The 26,743-nt window shown below is 44.9% G+C and overlaps 1 protein-coding gene across 2 annotated transcripts in view; it reads right to left on the bottom strand.

Annotated features, from left to right (window-relative positions):
- Positions 1–26,743, bottom strand: part of LOC112118353 (A-kinase anchor protein 2-like) — a 389,373-nt gene that overhangs the window by 19,882 nt on the left and 342,748 nt on the right. The window contains exon 9 of one of the 2 annotated variants that reach the window (XM_024216622.1): positions 15,019–17,383. In XM_024216622.1, coding sequence (XP_024072390.1) covers positions 15,019–17,383 — 2,365 coding nt within the window. Of the gene's footprint in view, positions 1–15,018; positions 17,384–26,743 lie in introns of those variants that run through there. The other variant, XM_026646538.1, reaches the window with a different exon arrangement.

The following is a 26,743-nucleotide window of genomic DNA, read 5'->3' on the forward strand; positions in this document are numbered from 1 at the left end:
GGGGGGGGGGGGGGGGGGTCACACTCAGAGGTTTGCTATGTGAAAGGGGTCACCGGTACAAAAGTTTGAGAACCACTGAATTAATCCCTCTGGAGCCTCAGGGAATGCAGTGGAGGGGGGGGGGATCTCCCTTGGTAGGGTTGGGAGGTAGGTGGTGTAGGATATTGCTCTTCTCATGTGATCCCTCCCCCAGGGCCGGCTCCAGGCACCAGCCTGGCAAGCAGGTGCTTGGGGCGGCCACTCCAGAGAGGGGCGGCATGTCCAGCTATTCGACGGCAATTCGGCGGATGGTCCCTCACTCCTGCTCGGAGCGAAGGACCTGCCGCCGCAGATCGCGATCGCGGCTTTTTTTTTTTTTTTGGGGGCTGCTTGGGGCGGCCAAAACCCTGGAGCCGGCCCTGCCCTCCCCCATGGAAAAGATAACAGCTTGGCTCTTTGTGTTAAATAGCTGTCTGCAAGCCTCAAACTGCTGAATGAGCTTTAGGGTAGGGAAGGCTGTGCCTCCCCAAACAGCCTGGCCCTGCCCCCTATCCGACCCCCATCAACTTCCTGCCCCCCAACTGTCTCCCTCAGAATCCCTGACCCATCCTGCTCCTTGTCCTCTCACTGCCCCCCCCCAAGACCCCCTCCCCAGCCACCACCCCGGGACCCCACCCCCCACCAACCTCCCCTGTTCCCTGTCCCCTGACTGCTCCGACCCCTATCCACCCCCCACCCCGCCGAGTCCTGACAGATCCCTGACAGATCTCCCCCAGAACCTCTGTCCCCTCCCTGTTGCCTCCCTGTCCCTGGGACTCCCTGCCCCTTATCCAACCCCCCCGGCCCTGGCCCCTTACCATGCTGCTTACCCCCACCTCCCCTCTCTCCCGGGGGCTCAGCGTGCCACCTCCAGGAGCGGCCCTGGACAGCACTGCAGCGGCATGGCTCCAGTGGGGCCTGAGCTCCTGCCACTCGGCCCGCCAGAGCTCGCAGCCCCGCCCCCTTACCACGCGGCTCTGAGCAGCAGGAGCTGAGGCCCCGCCCGAACCACGCTGCTGCAGCGCTGTCCAGGGCCGCTCCTGAGTTACCCCCACCTCTCCCCTCTCTCAGAGCCTCAGCGCACCGCGTCCAGGAGCTGTCCTGGCCCCTGGACAGCGCTGCAGCGGCATGGCTCCGGTGGGACCGGAGCTCGCAGCCCTGTCCCCTTACCATGCGGCTCTGAGTGGGGCGGAGCTCAGGCCCCACCCGAGCCACACCTCTTTAGCTCTGTCCTGGACGTGGCGTGCTGAAACGCCGGGGGAAGGCGGAGGCGGGGCCGGAGCATTCTCGTGGGGTACCCTGCGGGGCCCGGGGCAAATTGCCCCACTTGCCCCCCCCGGGTGGCCCTGAGGCTTTCGTTCTCTAGGCTTGCAGATGCTGGAAGGTCTCCTGGGAAGACAGGTTGTATCTTATGTCACCAGGCAGCAACTCCTCTGGCTGACTCAAGGGTAGTGTCAACAGGCTGGGAGGAAGCCCTGTCTAGCCTTCCTCATCTGAAAGGATGAGGACCATGACTGCAAACCTCAGGCAAGGAAACTGAAGAGCTTGGAAATAAGGATTTCCGGGCAGCGAGAAGAGGGTGGGGCCCTTTTACAGGAAGCAAAACAAATAAAGGAGAATTCTTCTGTTTAAACCTAAATATAATCAGCTACAGTGGGGAAAGGAAATGTAGAGAAAGTCACACTAACTTTCCCCTAGATGTGGAGGCTTTTTAAAACTAAACCAAGCACAGAAACAAATGGGGTTAATTAGAAGGACTGCGAATGGATTTTCAGTTGTTCCTTTGCTGAGACAAATCAAAAAGCTAGTGACTCACGGAACAAGTCACGGAAAGCTGTGGCCACCAGAGGGCACACACAGCAAATCAGTGCACGCTGTTCAGAAGCTCTAGGCTCTCTTTTAAAAGAAAGAAATGAAATCTGAGCAAAGCCAACAGAGACCTTTAACAAGAAATCCCCTTGCTGGGCTTGGTTCATTTCTGACCCCAACACGGAAAAACCCAACAACACTTATAGCTATAATATTACAAGTCTTGCTTAAATTCACAAATACAGAGAATCATCTGGAAACTCCATCCCCAAACCTACTGGGATGTCCCTAGAAATTGCAACGGGTCTCTGAGGCTTGTGGGATTTTCTATGCCATGGGATTAGAGTCTCATCTTGAGTAACTCCACAGACTACACAGATTTGTCTCAACGTAACAGAGCTCAGCATGAGGCCCTGGCTAGCTAGGGCTTGGGGTGTCCAAAGAAAGAGAATAAAAGCAACTCCCAACGACTGACGGAACTAATGGAAAATCGTGTCTGTGTTAAAAGTGAAAGGTTCAGGGCTTGATTCCCCACTGCATTACTGCATTTGAATGCTGGTGTAAGTCCCTTGGGCTCACACGTGTACTGCAGGGATGAATCAGGCCCTCAGTGTTCCCAGCAAGGTCTTTTGTGATTTCTCCCTCAGGCATAAACACCCCGTCACTTTAACAAACCCTCAGAGCTGTACAAAATGCTCGTACCTGAAAGCGGCTCCTTCCACCCCCAAACAATCTCAATCTCGCCGCCTGCTGGAAAACCCTGCAAGGTGGAGGCTTTGGGGATCTGATCAGAATTAAACAAAAGAAACATCGCCAGGTATTCCCCATCCAGGTGGGCCTGCCTCTCCCTTGCAAGGAGCTCTCCATAAACATCCACAAAGTCACTTCAGTTTTCTCCTTCAAATCCCTCCTTAAAACTCTCCTTTGCAGTGATGCCGACACAAATCTTGACAACAGTTAGGCTCCTGGTCTGCTGTGACCGCTGTCTATCATGCTGACCAGTGCAATCTCATTGTTTCCTTGCAGAATGTTGTCTGCATTCATCTGCTGTCTCTTATTTTATACTTACATTGTAAGCTCTTTGGGGCAGGGAATGTCTTTTTGTTCTGTGTTTGTACAGCGCCTAGCACAGTGGGGGCCTGGGTCCAATACCAGGGCTCCAAGGTGCTACGATAATACAAATAATAAATTCCTATATTGCCACTAGGAGTCCATCCAGGAAAGCGTACTGTTACATGTACATTTCACTGCAGTATCATCATTATTCCCGTTTTCTAGATGGGGAAACTGAGACAAAGAGGTGCAGAGACTTGCCCAAGGTCACATGGTGGCTTTTACAGTCCTTTTAAAAAGCAATCTAAAAAATCCAGAAAGCGTGCACTGCTTGTGATCCAACGATAACAAACCAGAACAAAGGTATTTGCTGACACATGGGCCTGGGTTGCCAGCTGGCGCTCATGTGACATGGCTTGGCTTCATGTGGCTCTGTTCAGTTCTTGTGTAAAGGCTGCAAAGTAAAATGAGGAATCTTGCTCCCAGAGGAGAAACACGGGTGAGCCAACGAGGAGACTGGGAGTTAAAGGTTACGAGCCTTCTCCTGCTCCCATGGCAGAACGCCCACAGAAATGGGATCAAGCACTCAGGGTGCATGCAAAATTGCTATCCAAATCACAGCCCATCGGTACCTTTTTGGCCTAATAGCCTTGACATGTCTCCCTTTGACTATATATTGTGTTCTCTAAAACCCATAATGCCTCCTTTGGAAAGGTTACAGGCCATCAAGAAAGGGCAGAGAGCAAACATCATAAACCCCTCTCTTCAGAGTTCTGTTTCTTGATCTTGTCAACAGGAAAAGAAATCGTATGCTGCGGTTCCGCTGTGGCTGTGATGATGGCTGACCCCCAGATTCCTGGAACTGAAAAGTTACTGGGAAATGATTTCTCTCCCCCTCTTTTTTCAGTTTCTGGGCAGCTGCGCTTCCTGTCTCATGCACTCTTCGGAGGGCTGGGGATGCTCTCATGTATGCTCTTCCAGGGCCCGTAGGAGCGTGCTCAGCTGACACAGCAGAATTGCTGTACCCTTCCAAGTTTGGTGCTAGGAGGATGTTTCCTGGGAAGCCTGTGCCAAGCCAAGGGGCACCAGGAGCCGAGACCCTTTCCTCACTCTCCAAACCTCTGGATGGGTCTGGGGAGAAATGTGAGCCTTGGTGAGGGAGCCCTCTCCCCTCCCTGGTTTTCCTCTGGGATCAGGGAACTGTTCTTCCCTCCCCAACCCTCTACATGGGTGAGCAATAGAAGAATGGATTGCCCCCATCTTCCCTCACAGGATTAGGGAGCCCAGAGGGTGGAGCAGCAGGTGCTTGGGTTCTTCTCTTCCTGGGATTCCTCTGCAGGTCCCAGGGAGGAGTTTAGAAGCCAGGATGTCTTACACCTCAACAGTACTGCTAAAGAGGCCAGACAGTGGGAGTGCACAGAAGAGTGGGAGGGTGGGGCACCAAGGGTGGGCCCAAGCAAAGTACGTTCTGTTGCTCTTAGCCCCATCCACGCTCCCTTGCTGAGAAGACCCTTAGAGACAGGGGAGCAATATATTCTGTATATTAAACCAGGATAAACTATTTCAAGGGTGTCCTGTGACAAACGGGACTCTGTTGAAATTAGTCAATTTAAAAATAAAGTTCAAGCTGACATTGTCCCATACATAAAAAAAGTATTTCAAAAGCAATCACATCACAATAGTGGATCTCTGGTCTAATATCTTTTAGATCAATAACATTTCCAGCCTATATTTTCCCCTCACATGACTTAACACTGGACAAACTGTTTAACTTCGATATACAATGAAAACCGGACAATAGAAATAAGATGCAGGATGAGATTGTCTGCACCGTTTCTACCAGGAGCGAATTATAAACTTCTGAAAAACAGGATTGATGATGATCATGCTGATATAACCTGACCAGTAGCAGTGCTATTGGAGACCAGTGTACTTTAGGGAGGCAGGGTGTAACGGTTCCCCTGCAAACATGAATGCCTTCCGTCACTGTAGCAAGTGTCTACACTACAGTGCTATACTGGTGCAGCTGTGTGCTGTAGTGTAGACAAGCCCTTAACCACATCCGGCCCCTGCCTTGGTCTGCAGCACAAAGCCAGCTATGTTAATGGCTGCAGATCCTTACCCTGATGCTGAGGGGGAGTGTCCCATCCTCAGGGAGGGAGATGTATCCATTCCTTTCACAGCTACAAACCTCTCCTCTGAGACCAAGGCCATGACTCATGGGTAGGGCCCCTGCCGAAGTCACGGATTCCGTGACTTTCCGCGACCTCCATGACTTCTACAGGGACCAGTGTGGCTGACCCCAGGGCTGGTGTACCAGGCAGCGGTCCCCAGAACGGCTCCAGTCCCCGGCCAGCCGGCTGCAGTCCATGGCTCCCAGCAGCTGGTGTCACTGGCCCTGGGCGGCCCCCCATATCGTCCTCCCCCGGCACCCTCCCCACCTCAAGATTTAATCACAGGTATTTTTAGAACAAGTCATGCACAGGTCACGGGCTACGAATTTTTGTTTATGGCCTGTGACCTGTCCATGACTTTTACTAAAAATACCCGTGACTAAGTTGTAGCCTTACGCAGGGTCCCCATCTGCCTTATATAATGTGGGATGCCTCCAGAGACAGTGCAGTGCTGATGTCCCAGCCGATGAGCCAGGGACCCAGCCAGGAAGACTGAGTAGGTCATATGCCCCACTGAGTGCTGAAAGGGTTTCATTGTGCAGCCTACGCAAGCCTGCTCCTGAGCTCTGCACTACTCCATGGAGTTTGGTTCCAAGAAGACGAGTCCTCCCTGTCCCATCTCTGGCCAGGGTTTCTCTGTTGGCCTCATCCCATGGCTCCCACCTTAACTGCGGTTCACCTGCTCCATTCCAAATCTGAGCTGAAATAGCTATTCCTGTAGTAGTCGCGGTCACATTTGTCCCAGGGATGTGTGGCCTTGGGGTCTGAACCTACACTCACTGGAATCAACAGCAAAGCTCCCATTGAAAACATAAGGGGATGAGACCGGCCATACTGGGTCAGACCAAGGGTCCATCTAGCCCAGTATCCTGTCTTCTGGCAGTGGCTGATACCAGATCCTTCAGAAGGAATGAACAGAACAGGGCAGTTATCAAGTCACTCACCCTTGTCGTTCAGTCCCAGCTTCTGACAATCAGAGATTTAGGGACACCCAGAGCATGGGGTTACGTCCCTGTCCAACTTGGCTGATAGCCATTGATGGACCTGTCCTCCATGAATTTATCTAGTTCTTCTTGAACCCAATTCTACTTTTGATCTTCACAACATCCTCTGGCAAAGAGTTCCACAGGTTGACTGTGTGTTATGTGAAGAAATACTTCCTGCTGTTTGCTTTAAACCTGCTGCCTATTCATTTCATTGGTTGACCCTGGTTCTTGTGTTATATGAAGTGGTAAACAGCACTTCCTTATTCACTTTCTCCATCCCATTCATGATTTTATAGACCTCTATCATATCCCCCATTAGTCATCTCTTTTCTAAGATGAACAGTCCCAGTCTTTTTAATTTCTCCTCATATGGAAGATGTTCCATACCCCTAATTATTATTGTTGTCCTTCTCTGCACTTTTTCCAGTTCTAATATATCTTTGTTGCGATGGGGCGACCAGAACAGCATTGACTTTCAAGGTGAAGGATCAGGGCCTTAATGCACTTGACTTTGGTTCTGCAAGTCCCAGAATTTGCCATGTTATTTGACAGTGTAAAGGTGTGGGCAGTTCCCTGCGCACAATCCTTGTGGTCTCGTGGTGTTGTAAGTGTTCCCACCTTAATTCCCCTGGCTTGGGGTGGCAAGAGATTTAATTTGCAGCCCAGATGAAAGAAGAAGCCAATACACACTAACAAAATAGCATATCCTCTTTTAACAAGGCTCCAGGACAGAAGCAATTACAGTTAGATTGGTCTCCTAGAGCTAGGGTGACCAGATGTCCCGATTTTATAGGGACAGTCCCGATTTTTGGGTCTTTTTCTTATATAGGCTCCTATTACCCCCCACCCCGGTCCCGATTTTTCACACTTGCTGTCTGGTCACCCTACCTAGAGCCTGAGAGAAAGCCACCACTACCCACTGCAGCCTATGTGTCTTCTGCTTCCCTCTCAGCAAGCATCCTCTTTGCGTTTATATAGCCCACTTGTAGGGTGCGGTGGGGCCTCCTTGATTGCAACCCCAGCCTGTCCCTTAAAGTGGTAATACACTCCTTCACAAACAGGAACATTCTCCCTCTTCCAGTTTAAGTGCAGTGTGTGCACCCAGCTGGTGTGCTGTGAAATAGTGGGGAATGAAAGGAAGGCCGAGGAGAAATTCCACAGATAGTATTGGCACTTGGGACAAATTCAGTAGCCACCATTAAGAACGCTGCAGCTACCAACAGCCACCAAACAATGGTACTTGAGATACTCAGCGTGGGGTGGGGGTGTGCATACAGAAAACAACTGTATTAACTGCGTAGAAGCTGTTGTCTTGTTTTACGGTGACAGCTACACGTGAGGAAAACCATTTCAACAGAAGCTACTTCAACAAAACGGCTTGTTGCCGGATTTTTTTTCTTCTTTCAAAACAGTTTTCCTCATGAATTGTGGTTGCCATTAAAAAGGCAAATTTGCCAACAGTTAATAGACAGCTACCATCCTTCTTTCTTATTCTTTGAACTGGAGTAAATGACTGCCCAACTCCCAGGGCCTCAGAAATACCTTAAAGTGCAAGCTGCAGCATTCTGACTGCAGACGATCCCTAGCACCTGTCCAACCACGGCAGCCGGGACCAGCTGCAGTTGAGCCCTTGTTTCTGAGTTATGCACGTACGAAAAAAAACGCCTCTCCCTTTCTTTTTGAAGGGTCATATATTTTGGCTCCCGATCTTCCCTTCCTCATGCTTGCACAAATAATAAAATGACTCATCCACGTTTGTTGCGACCTCCCCCTTCCCTTGCCTCCAAGTTAATCTTTGGAGTGAGACTGAAAGTGAGAAATTTCAGCTGGATAGTAATTTATCCGAGGGGGAAAAAAGGGGGGAGAAAAAGAGGTTTTAGACTGAAGTGGTTTTTCTATGGCCTGGTCCCCACTAAGCCCCCACTTCGGACTAAGGTACGCAAATTCAGCTACGTTAATAACGTAGCTGAATTCGAAGTACCTTAGTCCGAACTTACCGCGGGTCCAGATGCGGCAGGGAGGCTCCCCCGTCAATGCCGCGTACTCCTCTCGCCGAGCTGGAGTACCGGCATCGACGGCGAGCACTTCCGGGATCGATCCCAGAACATCGATTGCCTGCCGCCGGACCCTCCGGTAAGTGTAGACGTACCCTTAGTAGGCTTATGGTAGCTGTGGTGGCTGTTACTCTGGCAAAGAGAAGTTCCCATGCTCAGCTTTCTCAGCACTTTAGGGAAGTAATTATCTCAAATTTAGTGAAAGTACAATCATCATTAGCATTTTGAAAAACAACTGCCACAGACTTGGGTTTTTATTCTGTACTGAAATCTTCCAAACAAGTTAAAAATAGTCTTTGCAGTTCATTTCTAAGGAGGATTAATTAGCAAGGGAATTCACAAAAAGAAAGGTATTTACATATCAGATACAGCTGAGTTTTTGCATGCAAGGGAGAAAGATACAACTTGCTTTCTGCCTCGTGAACATCAACAAGGAACATAAATGGCAGCTTGCTTAGGGAAAGCTATGACTACCATGAGGCATCAGTCACATCCTGTTAGAGATTTCCCATATTCACATCTGGTACACAGAGATGGTTTTGCTCTAACCAGCTTTCTCACTAAAAGCTGTGCAAAAGCCCTAGCAGAATAAAACCTTGTGACTCTTAATTCTTTGACAGCTCGAATACCCATATCCTTCTATGGACAGCATGGTCAAGGTCAGAGAAAGGAACGTACATTTACAATGATGCTCGTAAGAAAGGTGTGAAAGATGCAGAACGCAATTGACTTGTAACAACGCAAACCAGATTTTCAAAGCTCAACACCCAATCCAGAGCCTAGTTGGGACATGGCCTGCATTTCTGGGTCACAGCCTATATGATTCGCTGGTGCTTTTTGGGGAGCTACCCTGGCACCGCTGCTGGCGCCCTTCAAAAGGAGGGAGCAACATACTTTGGAGAGGAGGCAGAGTAAAGTGAAGAGTGACTTCTTTAATTTATAGAAACAATATTTTTTTTGTTGAAATAGCACCTTCAACCGGACAGAGTCCATAACGCTACACAAGCTGCATGCATCCAGCACCAATGAAATGCAGCCACCTCTGGGATGGGGAGTGGGAGACGGTGCGGGGGACTATTTGGATTAAGAACACCAGGCCCCTTATTTTACAAAGAGGCCCCTGCAGTGGAAACAGGACCTCACCCAAATTATCTGCATGCAACTTCGTATATCATTCCTGGAAGCAGTATTGCCAATCCCAAGCATCGAAAAATTGTGAGTCAGGCTCCCCAGTATCATGAGATGGGCTTAAATATCATGAGCTTTTAAAAAAATGTTGGGGTTCTTTTCATTTTCCTGTTGCTCCTTCAGAGATCAAAGCTGCAAGCTTTCCAAAAAAAGCTGAATTTATTTTATAATCATATGACTCCAGGACCTGGGGCTTTAAGAAAACCATCCAAGGGCTAGTCCTCAGCTGAAGATCTGCTCCCAAGGGTGAAATCCTTGCTCCACCTAAGCCAATGGTAAAAACCTCCTTTACGTCAATGAGGCCAGGATTTCCCCTCAGGTATTGTGAAAGTTGACAGCATTTGTAGAAGGGCAAAGGTCTGAGCTCACCTTGCTTGGGTTATTTACCTTCCGTTCACAGTTGCCAACTTTCACGCGGTAAATAAGCACCCCGACTTTCGCAATAAGCCAAAAATCAAGCTAATCCCATTTCAAAACAAGGCCAAAACAAGGTATTCCCCAAGAACCCCAACACTCTATGTGACTAGATCCCCCCCGGCGTGCAGTCTGGGACTGTGGTGGGCCCACTGTGCACCCCTAACTCTCTCTCCCCCTTGCCCCTGCTTGCCGGGAGCCGATCAAAAAAAAGAAGCAATGCGCCACAAGCCAAAAACTAGCCAACAAGCAACTCACAAGCCAGTTAAGCCAAAAACAAGCCCAATTTCTGCGGTTTTTCCGCAGGTTTGGCATGTCTGCTTTCATTTTATTAGAATCATAGAATATCAGGGTTGGAAGGGCCCTCAGGAGGTCATCTAGTCCAACCCCCTGCTCAAAGCAGGGGTTTGGGGCAGGGCCTCAGTGTTTCTCAGCCTGCGGCCCACGTAACAGCCCACAATGATAAACAGGTTGAGAATCACTGATCTAGATAGATAAGTTTCCAGCCAGTAAAGTAATGAGAGTTTGCGACTTGTGAGGAGAACAACATAGAATGCCAATGTGTTTCCTATTTCCTCTGCCAGATATTGTGTAAAATTAAATGTAAACCCCTCTCACTTCTACCTGCTGTACAACAGAGAGACCATGGAAAACCCACTGTCAATGTATATTGTTTCCCCACCCCTAGCATGCTATACATACAAACTAGAAAACTTATCCAGGCAGACCTGGTGGAAGGAACTCTACGTTGCAGGCATATTACATTATAATACCGGGTACTCATTGGATTTCTATGCAAATTTTTATTGAGTAGTCCAGCATGAAAATTACTGCAGCAAAATCATTCTTATGTTTTTAGTTGTTCAAATTAGGACTCGGCCCTATGGAATGGACCCCATGGTGCAGACTTAACCATTTGTAAGAGGGGCTTGTGTACCCCAGCATTACCCACCTTTCGCAAGGACCATCTTACTCACATTTTTTTGAGTTCAACAGTGTATAACTTTGTAAAATAGTGCATATACTCACAGGGCCTGAGCCCAAGCCCAGTGAAGTCAATGGGAGACTTTCCATGGACTTCACAGACGGTGCATCAGGCTTAAAATGGATAGAATGGTCCAATAAAAGCGACCAAAACTGTTTTAAGTTTTTTGCCTGTTTGGGTTTATTTATTTATTTATTTATTTTTGCCTTTCACAGTGGTCACACACTCAACTTGCTAGCTTTGCCATAGATAAATAGAGGTGGTTACCTCACTATTTGCAGTATTCCCTCTGCTTGCCAACACTTACTACAGGGAACACCTAAAATTCACCAAATATTGAGGTAGTGTTATTTAGAACAGTGGCTCTCAACCTTTCCAGACAACTGTACCCCTTTCAAGAGACTGATTTATCTTGTGTACCCCCCATTTCACCTCACTTAAAAACTTACAAAATCAGACATAGAAATACAAGTGTCACAGCACACTATTACTGAAAAATTGCTTAATTTCTAATTTTTACCATATAATTATAAAATAAATCAGTTGGAATATAAATATTGTACTTACATTTCAGTGTATAGTATACTGAGCAATATAAACAAGTCATTGTCTATGAAATTTTAGTTTGTACTGATTTCACTAGTGCTTTTTATTTGCCTATTTTTACAACAGGTTACATATCTAGATGAGTTGATGTATCCCTTGGAAGACCTCTGAGTACCCCCAGGGGTACACATACTCCTGGTTGAAAACCACTTGATTTAGAACCACTCTTGCTCCTGCTGAGTAGTACTGATTTCAATGGGACTACTCACTGAGTAAGGCACTATTGTAGCATGCATAAGAGTGGCAGAATCAGGCCCTTTGTTATTTAAGGTAATTGGCAAATTTTAAAATATCAGTGGCTTCACAATACGCTCACATTATGTATTTTTCTCCTAAATTTATGTCATAATACAAACTCGGTTCCCTAAAAGGTAACAAGTATCTCTTCATAATCCACAAATGCTAGGCTCAGAGGAACAAAAAGAAAGGACTAGATTAAGAGATGAAACACTGAGGGATCAACATGAGTCTCAAGTAAAGCTGTTCCATCTATCATACTGCAGAGCAGAACAACAATGACATCTCTAAGTACAGGGAGGTTGACGCCTGTAAAGTCAATTGCTTCATCTCCTCAAAATGATTTTGATGGGTTTACCCCTCTCCACTTTAAGATTAGTAACCAATTCTTCAGTCTCCACATGCTCACTCCAATCCCATTCTGTTGAGGGTGGTATGGTGGAATATTAGTGCTGAAAGGAGAACATTAGCTCTTTCTTCAAAAATGGCAATTTGGTCGCAGTAACAACACAGGTTTTCAGTGATTTAGTCTGGAAGTCTCTACAAATCTCAACCTACAATCAGATAAAAGATCTGGAATATTCTACATGAGCTATCTAGGTAGATTTCCTCCTGTGTGGTAAGACTAGAGACTCACCCCTATAACTGGTCGCTAATGAAACCAGGTTTATGGCCAAGACCTGCCCCTGCAAATATAAAGATTAAAAACAGTTATCTCAACCTCTAAAGATCCCACCCGTCAGCAACAGTTAATTACATACATCTCTGTATTTTATGCTGCTTCTCCCAAGATTGCAAAAAAAACACCTTTAGTCTGTGGGCTAACAGGGCAAGAAAAACTAGGATGACCTGTATGGATTCATCCTGGAACACCAACTTCGAGTGGGCTATGCTGATTTATACCAGCTGAGGATTCAATCCATGCTGGTTAAAATACAATTGATCATGGGCCTTTCAATGCGATTTTGCCAGAGTTCTTTTTCATAGCTTTGTTTGGGGAGTTGCTTATGCATTGGGGTGGATTAACTGCCCCCAAGGAACCATCAATTCCCATCAATGCCGCCTATAACAGAGGCCTGTTCGAGCAACGCAGGCTGTGCCAAAGGACCCGAGATCTTTCTTGAACTTCCAGTTTTAGGACATGCTTAGAGAAACCTGTCCAAACTGGCTCATTCCAAATATAAATGTCATCTTCCCATAAAAATATCATTTATATTTGGCATCTCAACATTAAAAACAAGGTAACTATTTGTTGCCTGGAAAAATAAGAGTAAGAGAAACACACACTTTTCCAGCAGCGCTATTCAAATAAATATTAGATTCAGTAGTCTTCCCAAAATACTTACAAATGAAATGCAACCAGCCCCAACCACATTTCTCCTACCTGGAGCTGCAACCGAAGCGTTTTTTCAAGGCAGGGGCCAACATGTCTTATCTTGTGTGGTGTTATCACATTCTTTGATATAGGTTAGTCAAACAAGTTACTGAGCTCACTCCAGGGGTAACTGAATGAAATTCTATGGCCTATGCTAGGCAGGATATTAGACTAGAGGATCTAATGATCCCGGCTGCCTTAAAACCTCAGAATCTTTGTTGAGTCTTTAAAATTAATGGGCCAGATCCTCTGCTGGTGTAAACTGTCACAGCTCCTTTGGAGCAAACAGAGCAGTGACAATTGACACCAGTAGAGGATCTGGTCCCACATTTTAGCACATGGGATAACAAACCCTGCAGGGTCATAGGGCAAAATATTCTATTTGGTTCAATTTATGGAGCTTCCTCTCCATATTGTTTTTTGGGATAATAATAGCACTTCAAAGAAGTTACCAACATCTGGTACATTTTTTCTGCAAGAAACACAGACCAAAACCACACTCTTTACATAAAGGAAACAAAAATAAATGTTAGCTATTTATGTTATGGATATCGTTCACATCTGGATTCACTACACTGCACTGCAATCTAAACCCAACTCCTGTTGAAGTCCACATTGACTTCCATGGGAACAGGGACCATGGTAATGGGCTCCTCCAATGAGAATCCCCCCCTACTGGGAATTGGCCTTCCAAACTCCTTTCAAGTTTCTTGCTTCTGATTCCATCAGTGGAAAGGAAAACAAATTTGGATCAACATTTACATCTTCCCCTAACTTTAACGAAACTTTTCCCCCCTGGTTTCTCTGTTAATGAGACATTTAGAATACTGTTGGACCATGCAGAGTCTATAGCCATAAAGAAGACTTGCAAAGAAAAAAAATTGGGCTTGTGTCATTTCTGTCTTTTTTATGATGTATGAAGGCGGCCTTTGAGTTTGTTTTTGTTTTGGAGAAGTGGGGGCAGGGAGGGAGATTTTCTGCTGCTTTTAACCATTAAAAATAGGAACACTAGTGCAATTACCACAACAAGAAACAAGAGAGCGAAAGACGAGCCACCGAGACAGGAAGGTAATTTTAGTCAGTCTATTAAGAACTTTGTTTACTTTTAATACCTAAGTCCAATACCCAATGCACACCTTATCAGTTAAGGTGTAGGAACTCATAATATGTATCTGTGGAGACTCCTCCCCCATGTGAAGCTCTCCAGCAAAACCAGATTTGATAGATCTGCTGTTTCCATGGTAAAATGCAAGCAGAATAAGACCTGGAGGTTAGGTGGTAGGGGGAAGACTCAAGAAACATTTCAGGTCCTTAAACATTATAAAAACCAAAAACGGGCACAAGTGGAACTAAAACAATCCTGTGCAGGTTGCTTTTCAAATAGGCATACAGTTGCAAAAAGTACTGTTGTTTTCTTCTGTGTTTCATCTGACCGTCCTCAATTATAGTGCAAGATTCAAGCACCAGGACCACAAATGTTATACTAGGAAGTGGCAAGGAATTGATCTATCTTCAGAATTTTCTACAGACTCATCCTGGTAGTATCTACGCCCTGTCACTGCTATGCTTGGGGAAGAGAGTATATATCCACTTGCTGCATGCATACACCACTCCCATTTAGGGCTGGTCTATACTTACCGGGTAGTTCGACGGCTGGCAATCGAAGTTCCGGGTTCGATTTATCGCGTCTGGTCTGGACGCGATAAATCGAACCAGGAAGTGCTCGCCGTCGACTGTGGTACTCCAGCTCAACGAGAGGAGTACCGCGGAGTCGACGGGGGAGCCTGCCTGCCGCGTGTGGACCGCGTCTGAACCGCGGTAAGTTCGAAGTAAGGTATGTCGACTTCAGCTACGTTATTCACGTAGCTGAAGTTGCGTACCTTACTTCGACTTGGGGGGTTAGTGTAGACCAGGCCTAAGTGTAATGGGATAATGTGCCTGTCTTGGATGAATATACACTCTGCTGTCTTTGGATATTGCAGTTTCCATTCATGCAAAGTCATGCAATAAACCCAAAAGAGATCTGAAGATGGCAGCCAGAAAACCATATAGAAATAAAACTAACCTGACCCTACACCACATCTCTTATTATGCTAGATATTTAACTTCAGGCTCTTACCTGGAGCAGTTTTGTAAGCCACCATTCTGGTGGGCAGTGGAGGCGCGCTCTTTGTGATGGGACTCTGTGCCATCTGCAGACCTTGCCTCTGTCTCTTCAATTCCTCCTCTCGTTCCTGGGCTGCTCTGATCTCCTCTTCTATCATCGACAAAGTCCGCTGTTTTCTTGACCTTAGCTTAAAAGGACCCACGGTCACCTCGAGCTCTTGTGTAGCCAGGATGGAAGCAGTGCTTCTAAGCTCGGCTGCCTCAGAGTACTTGCTAAAATAGCTGACCTCCTGCCTGTTTTCCTCCACAAGGAATGGCTGGCTGGTGGGGGATACAGAAGATTGCTGTGAAGTCTTCCCTTCCCTGAGTCCTGAGTCTTCATCTCTTGAAGTCTTTGGTATTGTATCCTTTTTTTCTTGAACAGGAGAAGACACCTGAGGTGGCTCAAACATTGTGCTCTGCTCCTTCTCAGAACACGGTTCTGTGCTGACTTCTTCCTGGCCTTTGACAGAGTTCTTCCGCTCCGCTTTATCTGTCGCTTGTTTAGAGTCTGTTTTGTCAGCTTGCTCAGCTATGGCTTGTTGAATTGCATTTTGAACTAGTAGGCCAGCATGGTAGTCCAGCTGGTCATCAACCAGCATGGAGTCTAGCAATGTAGAGGAAGGGGAGTAAAAGCCATGGTCACTAAATGACTTGGAAACACCTACCCGGCACTCTGAGGGGGTGTCCGTTTGGGGGGTCTGCGGTAGAGAGAAATCTGCAAGTGAATTTTCTTGGAGGGGATTCATAGTCTCATTAGAAGCACCACTGTCACTGATATTATCCATGCTGAAATCATTGGAAAGAGTTTCCAAGACTGTGGTATCCTGAGATCTCACCGACAATTCATCCAAACCAGAGTCCAGCTCCTCTGGAGGAGAAGACACATTGACCGACCTCGAAAACTGATCTAAAATGCCAGGGTCATCGTCCTTTACCACCATGAAGACTGCTCTCGCACTCATGAATTCACTGTCATCTGCCCACAATTTTGTGGTCTGTCCAGTCTTTGAGGCATCACTGTAAGACAATTCTTTTACTGGGTCAGTTGGACTACGTTGAATATTTATAGGATGACCCTCTGAGACACAGGAGACCTTCTGAGCTTTTACAATGGTTATATCATTATTCTCAAGCGGTACAGAAGCAGGTCTTGTCATGGAAACTGTTGGCCTGTCTATTTGCGATGGGCCAAGGGGTTTGTAGAAGGGTTTGATAGAGAACATTTTGGGTGCCCCTGATCTCTTTGGTGCAATCTGGCTGTTAGACTGACCTGAATTTTCCATTAACTGAAACTGTTTCCTGGCCGCCGAAAAATCTATCTGTTCTGTGACAATATCTTCTTTTTTAACACAGCCTGGCTCTGGAGGTACAAAGGAATAGGCCACCTGTTTTGGTGATGTTGGTGTTGTGCTTTGTTGCTGCTGCCTCTCCTTGCGTTCCTTGTACTTCTTGTGGGATTCTAGATGCTCTTCATCTAATTGCTCCTCCAGTGTCTTTTCTTGGGGTGGGTTCCACCATTTGGCTGCGATGCCAGGATTTTTCTTTACCGCTTGGCTTTTAATAAGCTCCCTTCTTTCCTTTTCAAGTTCAATAATTTCCTCTGATGGCCTCACTTTCCGGACGCTGTACTTCTCCTTCTCATCGTCAAAGAGCTTGGCTGGCTTCTTTTCTTCCTGGAAGGCTCGCAGTTCAAACTTAGCCTCTTTCTTAATAGTAGTTAAGGTTAGTTCTCCATCCTTGGAGGATCTTCTGGAACTTGTTGAAGAACTTGGACTCGCCGGCATTTTTAGATTGCCACAAAGCTCCTCTTTCTGTCCATCTGAAGAATGGCCATTAGGTTTCAGCTTCTCAGCCATTACATTGGTTTCATTCTGTTCAATGACTGGGGATGCTTGCCTGCCAGCTACTATGACGTCCTTTTCATTGGGTACTGACTCACTGTTAACAGGAACAGATGGACCAGAGGCATCCACAAGGATTGCACTTGGCTCAGGGGAGCATGTCCCATTGAAGGTGTTATCTGCAGCAGAATCACAGCAGTTGGCCTCCAGCACTTCATCTAGATATCTGATCTCTTTAGCAACTTCACTGTCCAGGGATTCATGCCTGTCCTTAAGTCCATTGTGACTGGCAGCAGGCGAAAAGAAGTGGGTTTGATTGTCTACAGGATGTGTTGACGCCACCACAGTGATGTTTGTATGTTCCGAGACTGGGACTTCGATTTCCATTTTCTCTTCCTTTGTAACAAGTACACTAACAGGCTCCGGGAAATTGGCACAATTTCGGTCTTTGTCTTTTCTTAACCTGATGTCATCCTCAGGGATTCTGGACGATTTCTAAAAGGAAAGAGAACAAAACCATGGTAAAGTCCTATGAAGAGAGATTTTCTTTTATGCAGAAAGCCAAGAGCAAAAATAGTAAACACCATCTGGAAAGCAAATCCTAGCGTTTCCTAAAGTTAAGATTAAAGCATCCATATGTAGTGAGGGAAGGAAAGACAAATCAATAATGCTTTTATACTAAAGAATATACATCGTATAATAACTTGGAAGAGCTATTGCAGCAACAGCAAAACCATCATTTAAATATCTCCCATCTGGATACCATACACCCCCCTTCTGATCATTTTATACAAGTGCTCAAGATTTTTGCTGAAATTTTAGCTTTGGGCTTCCAAGTCATCAAAGGCTTGACAGATTTTTTTAATGCCAGCACTACCACTTAGCACATAGTACCTTTCACCTCATCCCTTGGAAGAGCTTTATAAGCATTAATTAAGTCTCACAATATCTCTGCGCAGTCAATTCCAGTTCCTAATTTACAGATTCATAAGTTAAAGCATAGAAAGGTCAGCTGACTTGCCCAAGGACACAGAGTAAGTAAGTAGCATAGCTGACATTAGAACTCAGATTTCCTGCCTCCCAGTCCCCCAAACTATGTCCACTGGGTCACATTCTTGCCTGATACAATGCCACTGACTTCAATGAATGATTTTAAATAACATAATAAATACCATTCCTATTCTGGAATGGGCCAGATGCTGAATCTCTTCTTCAGGCAAGTATTCAACCTGAATTTCACGGGACTACTCACATGAGTCAAGTTTTCAGGAACAGGCTTTACTCATTTTTTAATTTTAGCAAATCAAGGGAGAATACATGAATTCCTAGATTTATGGAAAGCCAGCAAAAAACAGTAGGTGTTATCAAAAGCAGGGTATTTTTGAACTCTTCTTTTTAAGTACAGGAATTTGGCAAATCATCAATTCAATCTGAAAAACAGACACAATCCCAAAGTAGCATTTCTGTTCACTTTGTCTAAAATATTATACAGAAAAGTGACCTATTAGTCCCTTTGAGGAATCTGGCCTTTCCCCCCACTTGTGCTTTTGCAGAATGGCTGCTGAGGCAATGGTTTCAAAAATCACTAATAAAACTGTAGACCATAGTGCAGACCCACAATGTTCCCTATTGTCAGCTAGTCTCACTGCTACTGCTGTCATTTATCATGTATGCTATTGATAAATACCACAGCAGGAAGCACTCAGCTTGAAACTCAAATACTTGTTTGCTTGGGGTCCAAATAACTGCAACACATATAGGCTGGAACGGGAACTGCAGACAGCTGGCACTTTGCAGGATTGTGTCCTAAAAGAATAGCTCTGTTTTTCAAGAACCTTTGAAGGGGTTTTGTTCACAACAGGAAGCAACAAATATATGAGCCATTAGCTGAAAGTCATGTAAATTTTAAAGAAACCGTCGAGTTTGGCTATTCGATATTTTCTGCTTTTTAACTGTATTTAAGTAGGAAGGAATTTTTTAAAAAGCGCTTTTGTATATTTATTTGTTGTGCACAACCAAGTTTGACTGGTCTTACTTTCATTAAGTCTCAGTTCACTTTCTGAACCAATTTACTGACCTAACAAAGATTTCAAACTGAAGTTTCTAAAATTCCTTTTTAAAAACAATTCTATTTTGTACGTTACAAATCTAAACTTGCTTCTATTGCGTTTGATCAGTGCGATATAGTGCTGGTATCATAAAGAGGGGTCTACTTCAATCGCGGAGAAATCACATTTTTCATAGGTTGGTCACGGCATAAATAGGAAATTTAGTGGATGTGTTCAAACAGTATATTCCACGCCACCCTTACTTCTGCGCTGCTGCTGGCAGCATTGCTGCCTTCAGAGCTGGGCGCCCAGCCAGCAGCCGCCACTTTCCAGCTGCCCAGCTCTAAAAGCAGCCCAGAAGTAAGCAACAACAGCCAGATTTCACGGTCCGTTGATGCGTTTTTCACGGCCGTGAATTTGGTAGGGCCCTAATCATAAATGCTGATTTGCATCAGATACAAAACTACATTAAAGAGGAGCAAATCCAGAAGCCCTGATGCAGGCAAAACTCTCATATTTATAGGGGAGGGAGGGGTGAGTAGGTTCGGGTTGGAGCAGGAGGCAGAGTCCAGAATGTTCCACATGTCTGTTGGGGAATTCCTCTACGACAGGAAAATCTTCAATCTTGCCTTACAGCTGTTTTAAATCCCCTTTGCATCACCGCAGCAGTGCAAAGGGGACTTACAAGGGGATGAAGATCTGGACCTGACTCTTACCACAAAGAATATAGGCAGCAGCACCAGTCTCTGGGACCCAATAAAGATGACTCCAAACTAACCATCTACCACACCTAACTATCAATGAACTATGAGAAAGTCTGGATCCAGAACCGAATTGTGTGGCACTGGCCTATCTCTATACTCAGGAACAAGTCGAGGACCCTTTTTCTAAAAGAAGTCTAATTTCTCTACTCCTTGTATCAGCACATATGCCACAGAACATTTCTACAACCACCAGGACTGACAGCTTTTCCAAAGCTATAACTCTAGCAATGACATTTGTATTAACTCATAACTTTTGTTTCATTGTGTAACTATTACAGGTAAATTAACTTCCTAGTAGGGCTGTCAAGCGATTTAAAAAAATGAATTGCGATTAATCGCGCTGTTAAACAATAATAGACTACAATTTATTTAAATATTTGTGGCTGTTTTCTACATTTTCAAATATATTGATTTCAATTACAACACAGAAAACAAAGCGTACAGTGCTCACTTTATATTTATTTTTGATTACAAATATTTGCACTGTAAAAAATAAAAATAGCATTTTTCAACTCACCTATTACAAATAATGTAGAGCAATCTCAATCATGAAAGTTGAACTTACAAATGTAGAATTAAGTACAAAAAAATAACTGCACTCAAAAATAAAACATTGCAAAACTTTAGAGCCTACAAGTCCACTCAGTCCCACTTCTTGTTCAGCTAATCAAGTTTGTTCACATTTGCAGGAGATAATGCTGCCTGCTTCTTGTTTACAATGTCACCTGAAAGTGATAACAGGTGTTTGCATGGCACTGTTGTAGCCAGTGTCTCAAGATATTTACGTGCCAGATGCGCTAAAGATTCATACGTTCCTTCATGGTTCAACCACCCTTCCAGAGACATGCGTCCATGCCGATGATGGGTTCTGCTCGATAACAATCCAAAGCAGTGCGGACCAACGCATGTTCATTTTCATCATCTGAGTCAGATGCCACCAGCAGAAGGCTGATTTTCTTTTTTTGGTGGTTCAGTTCTGTAGTTTCCGCATAAGAGTGTTGCTCTTTTAAGACTTCTGAAAGCATGCTCCCCACCTCGTCCCTCTCAGATTTTGGACCGCACTTCAGATTCTTAAACCTTGGGTCGAGTGTTGTAGCTATCTTTAGAAATCTCACATCTCTTTGCGTTTTGTCAAATTTGCCGTGAAAGTGTTCTTAAAACGAACACCATGTGCTGGGTCATCATCTGAGATTGTTATAACATGAAATATATGGCAGAATGTGAGTAAAACACAGCAGGAGACATACAGTTCTCCCCCAAGGAGCTCAGTCACAAATTTAATTAACACTTTTTTTTTTTAAACGAGCATCATCAGCATAGAAGCATGTCCTCTGGAATGGTGGCCGAAGCATGAAGGGGCATACGAATCTTTAGCATATCTGGCATGTAAATACTTTGCAATGACGGCTGCAAAAGTCCCATGCAAATGTCTGTTCTCACTTTCAGGTGACATTGTAAATAAGAAACAGGCAGCATTATGTCCCATAAATGTAAAACTTGTTTGTCATAGCGATTGGATGAACAAGAAGTAGGACTGAGTGGACATGTAGGCTCTAAAGTTTTACATTGTTATATACAAAATCTACATTTGTAAGTTGCACTTTCATGATAAAGAGATTGCACTACAGTACTTGTACAAAATTAATTGAAAAATACTATTTCTTTGTTTATCGTTTTTACAGTGCAAATATTTGTAATAAAAATAATAATATAAAGTGAGCACTGTACACTTTGTATTCTGTGTTGTAATTGAAATCAATATATTTGAAAATGTAGAAAAATATCCAAAAATATAATAAATTTCAATTGGTATTCTATTGCTTAAAAGTGCGATTAATCGCGATTAATTTTTTTAATCACGATTAATTTTTTTTTTAGTTAATCGTGTGAGTTAACTGCGATTAATCGACAGCCCTACTTCCTGGTAACATGAAGGGTCATAGATCACTGCCAGAGACATGCAGAACTACCAGGGATCTGAAACAGACAGGGTAATACATGGCTTAAGGCTGTGACTCCATTCTTTTATTAGGGTAAATCTTGCTCTGGCTGACACATGGATGCAAAGGCAGAGACATTGCTTGCTGGTGAATCCTGTGCAAAAGGAACTCTATAGGGACGAGAGCAGGATTTCTTGCAGTGACTGGAGAGATGCAGTTGGGGCACATTTTGCTGCTCCTCTGAGCAGAATTCCCACTATATGCTTGCTTCTGACTACAGCATATATGCTAGCTGGCTTTCGGTCTCTACACACTCAACCACCAATAGACAATGCCTCTGCTGGAGACAGGATGCATATAATAGATCCAATCACTAGATAAATCACACACTCCTGCAGAGTTGAGACAAGGGCCAATTTACACTACGCCTTTCAATAATACCTCAGCACAATCAGTTAAAGGATCATTCATATGAGTGCATTATATTGTCCAGACAAGGTTTACATTGAAGCAGGTCTATTTCCTTCAAGGTACAGTATCGGTTGGTGTTCAAATTTGATATATCGTTTCATATCCTATTTTTGTTTGCAAATTATTTTTAGTGCATGGAACAAGAGGTCAAGAATTATTTTATTACCTACTTACATAACCTTAATTAGTAAAAACTCATCCTCTAATCACAGCCACAATCCACAACGCATAATTAGGTAGTTACATGTATACGCAGTAATTAGGACATGCAATTATGGCATTACATAATGACCTAAGTACAAGAGACTGTATAATTAGTACCATGCATGTAATTGTGTAATATTGCATCTATTTACACAGTAAAACAAATAAGAGGCTATTCAGGAAAAGTGGTAATTACAAGTCTTTGTCATGGATTAGTAGTGATGGAGGGAGAAGTGGGAAGAAATGGCTGATTTTCAGCATGGAAGAGAAGCCAGTCAAAAAAAATGGGAGGGAGGGGGAATTACAAAAAATTCTGATGCTTTTTTCTGCACTATTTTCTCCATAGAATGTGGACAAATTTCAACCAACTTTAGTTAACAGTGTGGTGTCCTGGAGATCAGTGTTAGAACCAGGAGTCAATATATTTATTAATTATCTTGAGGACATAGTGAATAGCGGGCTGGCAAAATTTGCTGCTGACACCTGAGAATATTAAGGGGAGTCCTGAAGGACCCAGTAAAACTCTTTGGGAATGAACATTTAGCAGACAACTGCTGGTTAGAGGCAGATATGGAAGAAGGGGAATGGGCAGGGAGCTGCACGGACAATGTCATACTAAGCCGCCCAGGACTGTTGCCATCTGGCGGAAAGGAGGAGTGCTGGGATTTCCACCAGAGTAATGTCCTGACCCTGCTTGGGAGTCCCGACTTTTCAATCATGTGTGGAAAATGTGTAGCTCCATCACATTCTTGCTGCTGGAAGGGAGAAAGAGCTTTCTCTTTCTTCTACTTTCTTCAGAGCCCCTGGCTTCTATGGAATAGGGAAGGTCTGTAAATGGAGAGAGTTTGTGTTTAAACCTAACTACAGCCAGTGCTATAGCGTTAAAGGTCTCCACATACCATTAACACAGACTTACACTTCTCAGGAGACATGCTAATATTTTCCGGCCCTCTGCACGTGCCTCCTTGTTTTCTCCTTTTAAGCCAGATGTTTCGGGGTAGCCCGTGTCATTCCTACAGTGTTGCAGATTATTAGCGTCTTAGGAAATCATTAGCATATTTCCTCCTTTGTTGAATTCTTCATCTACAAAGTGTAAGTGTTTGAGAGAGCAGTTCATTTAGGAAAAAAATGTGGGAGTAGAGCCGGAGAGTCCCACTGAATACATTGCCAGCTCTCTCTCTTTTTTGTTTTGACTCAACAGAAAATGCGTAAGCAGAAGAGTGGGAGACAATCCTTCCAAAGTACAGAAACATTGTCCTTAAACAAAGACATTTAAGGCAAAGTTTAATTAGCACCGTAACTGGTCATGAACTACAACATTATTGTTAATTTATCTACCAGCTTAAAAGAGCTGAAACAACACAGTTTCATCATTGAGGGTCTCTCGAATGGCTGCTTCCTGGCCATATGTCAGGGTCTGTTCTCTACTTTCACCCTTCTTGACCTCTTGGCAACTTTAGACACTGTCAAACATGCCTTATTTCTTGAAATTTTGTCCTTTATTGGCTTTTGTGGCTCTGTCCTCTCATAATTTTCCTCCTGCTTCTCTGGTCTCTCTGTCAGTGTCTCCTTTGGTGGGTCATCTTCCTCCCCTCACCCACCTTCTCTGGGTGTCTCTTAAGGCTCTAACCTGGGCCGCCTCCTCTTCTCCCTCTACACAATCACCCCCAGTACTTTTATCCGCACGTATGGCTTTAACTGCCATTTTTATACGGATGACTCTCAAATCTACCGCTCTGCTGATCTCCCTTCACCTAATCTAGTTTCTTGGCCTGTCTTTGTAATACCTCTTCGTGCATGTCCAATCATCATCATAAACTCAACAACGCCAACATTGAGCTCTTGATCTCCCAAACCCTTCCCTCTCCCACCTTCCTCCATTGCCATGGATACAACCACCATCCTCCCAGTCAGTCAGACACGTAACCTGGGCAACACTTTCCACTCCAGGACTCTCACTGGGCCCACACATTAAGGCCATTTCTAAATCTTGTGACTTCCTTATAGGACATCTCTCAAATTTGGCCTTTCCTCTCTGTCCACACAACCACAACTCTCAGACACATCCTCGCCATTTCACATCTGGCTTTTTCTCCTCCTCCTTGCTGGCTTTGACTACTGCAAAGTTGCTTCAGTAAAGTCTGTTCAAAACGCTGCTGCTACTAAAGTCACCTGCTTGGCTCAATGCTCTGACCACATCAGCCTCATCTTTGAATCCCTACACTGGATTCCCCCCTTTACTTCTGCAAATACAAGCTTCTTGTCTTTTCCCTTCCAGGCTCTTTGAAACTTAGCCCCATCCTGCCTCGCTGATCGAGTAACCTATTGTAATGTGGACCCTGCCTTCCCTCAGTCAACCTGCCCAGCCTGTACTGTCCACCAGTTAGCGTCTGCCTTAAACACTCCCAGGCTCTCTCCCATGCAGAGTCAAACAGAACTCGTCTCTCCCAAGTGCCAGTCCAATGCCTTTACTCCACTTTACCTTATGCCATAGGCCTGACTTTAAGCAGTGGCCTAGGCTGCCAGAGCTTCAGGGATAGTACTGTAAACACTAGGTCCATTCACCACCAGGTCAGTCTCAAACTTCTGTCTGGCTGTGGAGTGCCATTCCTCCCACCCAAATCCCTCTTCCAAAAGTCTGTTTCTGTTTTGGCTCAGCGGTGTGCAGTGGGCACCCCTAGATCTCAATGTGTCTCAGACAGTGTAAAAGCATCTGGGGCCATGTGGGAAATACTGGTGCTGACTACAATGAGCTGTGCAGAAATAGGGCCCTTAATAGGAAGAGAAGATGACAGAGGCAGCTGGGAGCCTGCCTGGGATGGAGAAGCTGAGAAGGAAGCATTGCAGGGAGAAACCAAGGACTGTTTTTGCTTGGGGTTGGTTCTGGGTGGGTTAATTTTCGTAGGATTTGCAGAAGGATATTTTCATTCAAATTCTCCCTTTCAAAGAGGGTAGCTGCCTTGTGCATCACTGATGGGAGGAAGTTCCAAGTGCCTTCTAGAACATTATTAAAGCTTAGGATTTTCAAATATTTGGCACCCCTAAAGAGCACATCTCGCAGTTGCCAAACTACTTAGCCATGCTTATTCCATCCCCACAGTTACATTAAATGCTTCTCTGAGCTAGTCTTCTTCATATGAACAGATCACTACATTGCACTGATGTACAAGCTCCCTGAATGCCACCCTCCCATCCCTGCCTATTTCAGGAGCTCCTTGCCACACTCCCTTCCTGACACAAGGAGTTTTGTGTGCCCCCAAATTTCTCCCTTCAGGTTTTCCAATTTTCACCAAAATCACTATGGTTCTTCCTCATGATGTCTAGAACACGCTGTTAAATTTTGGAATTGATTGGATGCGGCGTTGAAAAGTTACCGTATTGCAGCCAAACAAACATCCATATGCCATCAATTTGAGCATAGCACTGTGCTTCACTCAGCCAATTAAAATACTCAATATCAAAGCAGATACTTCAAATCTGAACTAGAAAGCTTAAGCTTTGTGCCTGGAAAACGTATAGCAAAGTCAACGGGAATTTGGGGCACATAAGAAATGTAGGATCTGGTCCCGGTCTACTTAGAGGAATATAGGAAACCTGCCTCATTAGGTGAATCTCCTGTGATAAATGTGTTGCTGAATGTTTGCAGGAAGTGTTACCATGATCCAGCGGGTAAGGCACTCGACTGGGACTTAGACCTGGGTGTTATTCCTAGCTCATCCGTTCACCTGCTGTACGACCTTGGACATGTCACTTCACCTCTCTGTGCTTGTTTCCCTTCTTACCCCTTGTCTTGTCTATTTCGATTATCAGATCTTTGGTGCCAGGCGTGACGCTTACTATGTTTAGAGTGCCTGTGGGTGAGATCGCTTCAACAGCACCATGAGTCAGTGTTTGAACCAACAATAAAGGGGACAGAGTGCAACGAAACAAAACACATATGCAGGATGGGAACCATTGTCCAGACCAGCTTGGCTGCTTTCAGCTCACAGCCACAGCCATCCACCCACCCATGTAGGTTCTCACACCCATCATGATGGTATCTGAGCACTGCCCAACATTCTGAAGTATACATGCTCTACCCTCTCTCACAGCAGGGACTGGACTGCCGCCTTTGTTTCTGGGGCGGCTAGCGTGAAAAGGCTATTTTGAAGAAATGGGTTTGGCATTTTGCTCTTTTGAAAGCTCTTCAGGGAAGCTGAAAATGAGCAAAGCGATAGGGAAAGCTATACTCTGGTGGTGGTGAAAAGAGTGCTGAGAGCTCAGAAGAAAGGAGCAATGGATACTGGGGATTGTGGAGGAAGGGCAAAAACACGAGTAGAGAGAAAGGAATAGGGTAGAGGTCTGCTACTGACAAATATGAGGCACTCCCAGCCACAGCTGCTCGAAACATACAAACCTAGTCTCCTGAACAATTTTGTAGTTGTTTTT

The sequence above is a fragment of the Terrapene carolina genome, unplaced genomic scaffold (genome assembly GCF_002925995.2).
Source record: "Terrapene carolina triunguis isolate 2854851 unplaced genomic scaffold, T_m_triunguis-2.0 Scaffold35098, whole genome shotgun sequence".
Lineage (NCBI taxonomy): Eukaryota > Metazoa > Chordata > Testudines > Emydidae > Terrapene > Terrapene triunguis.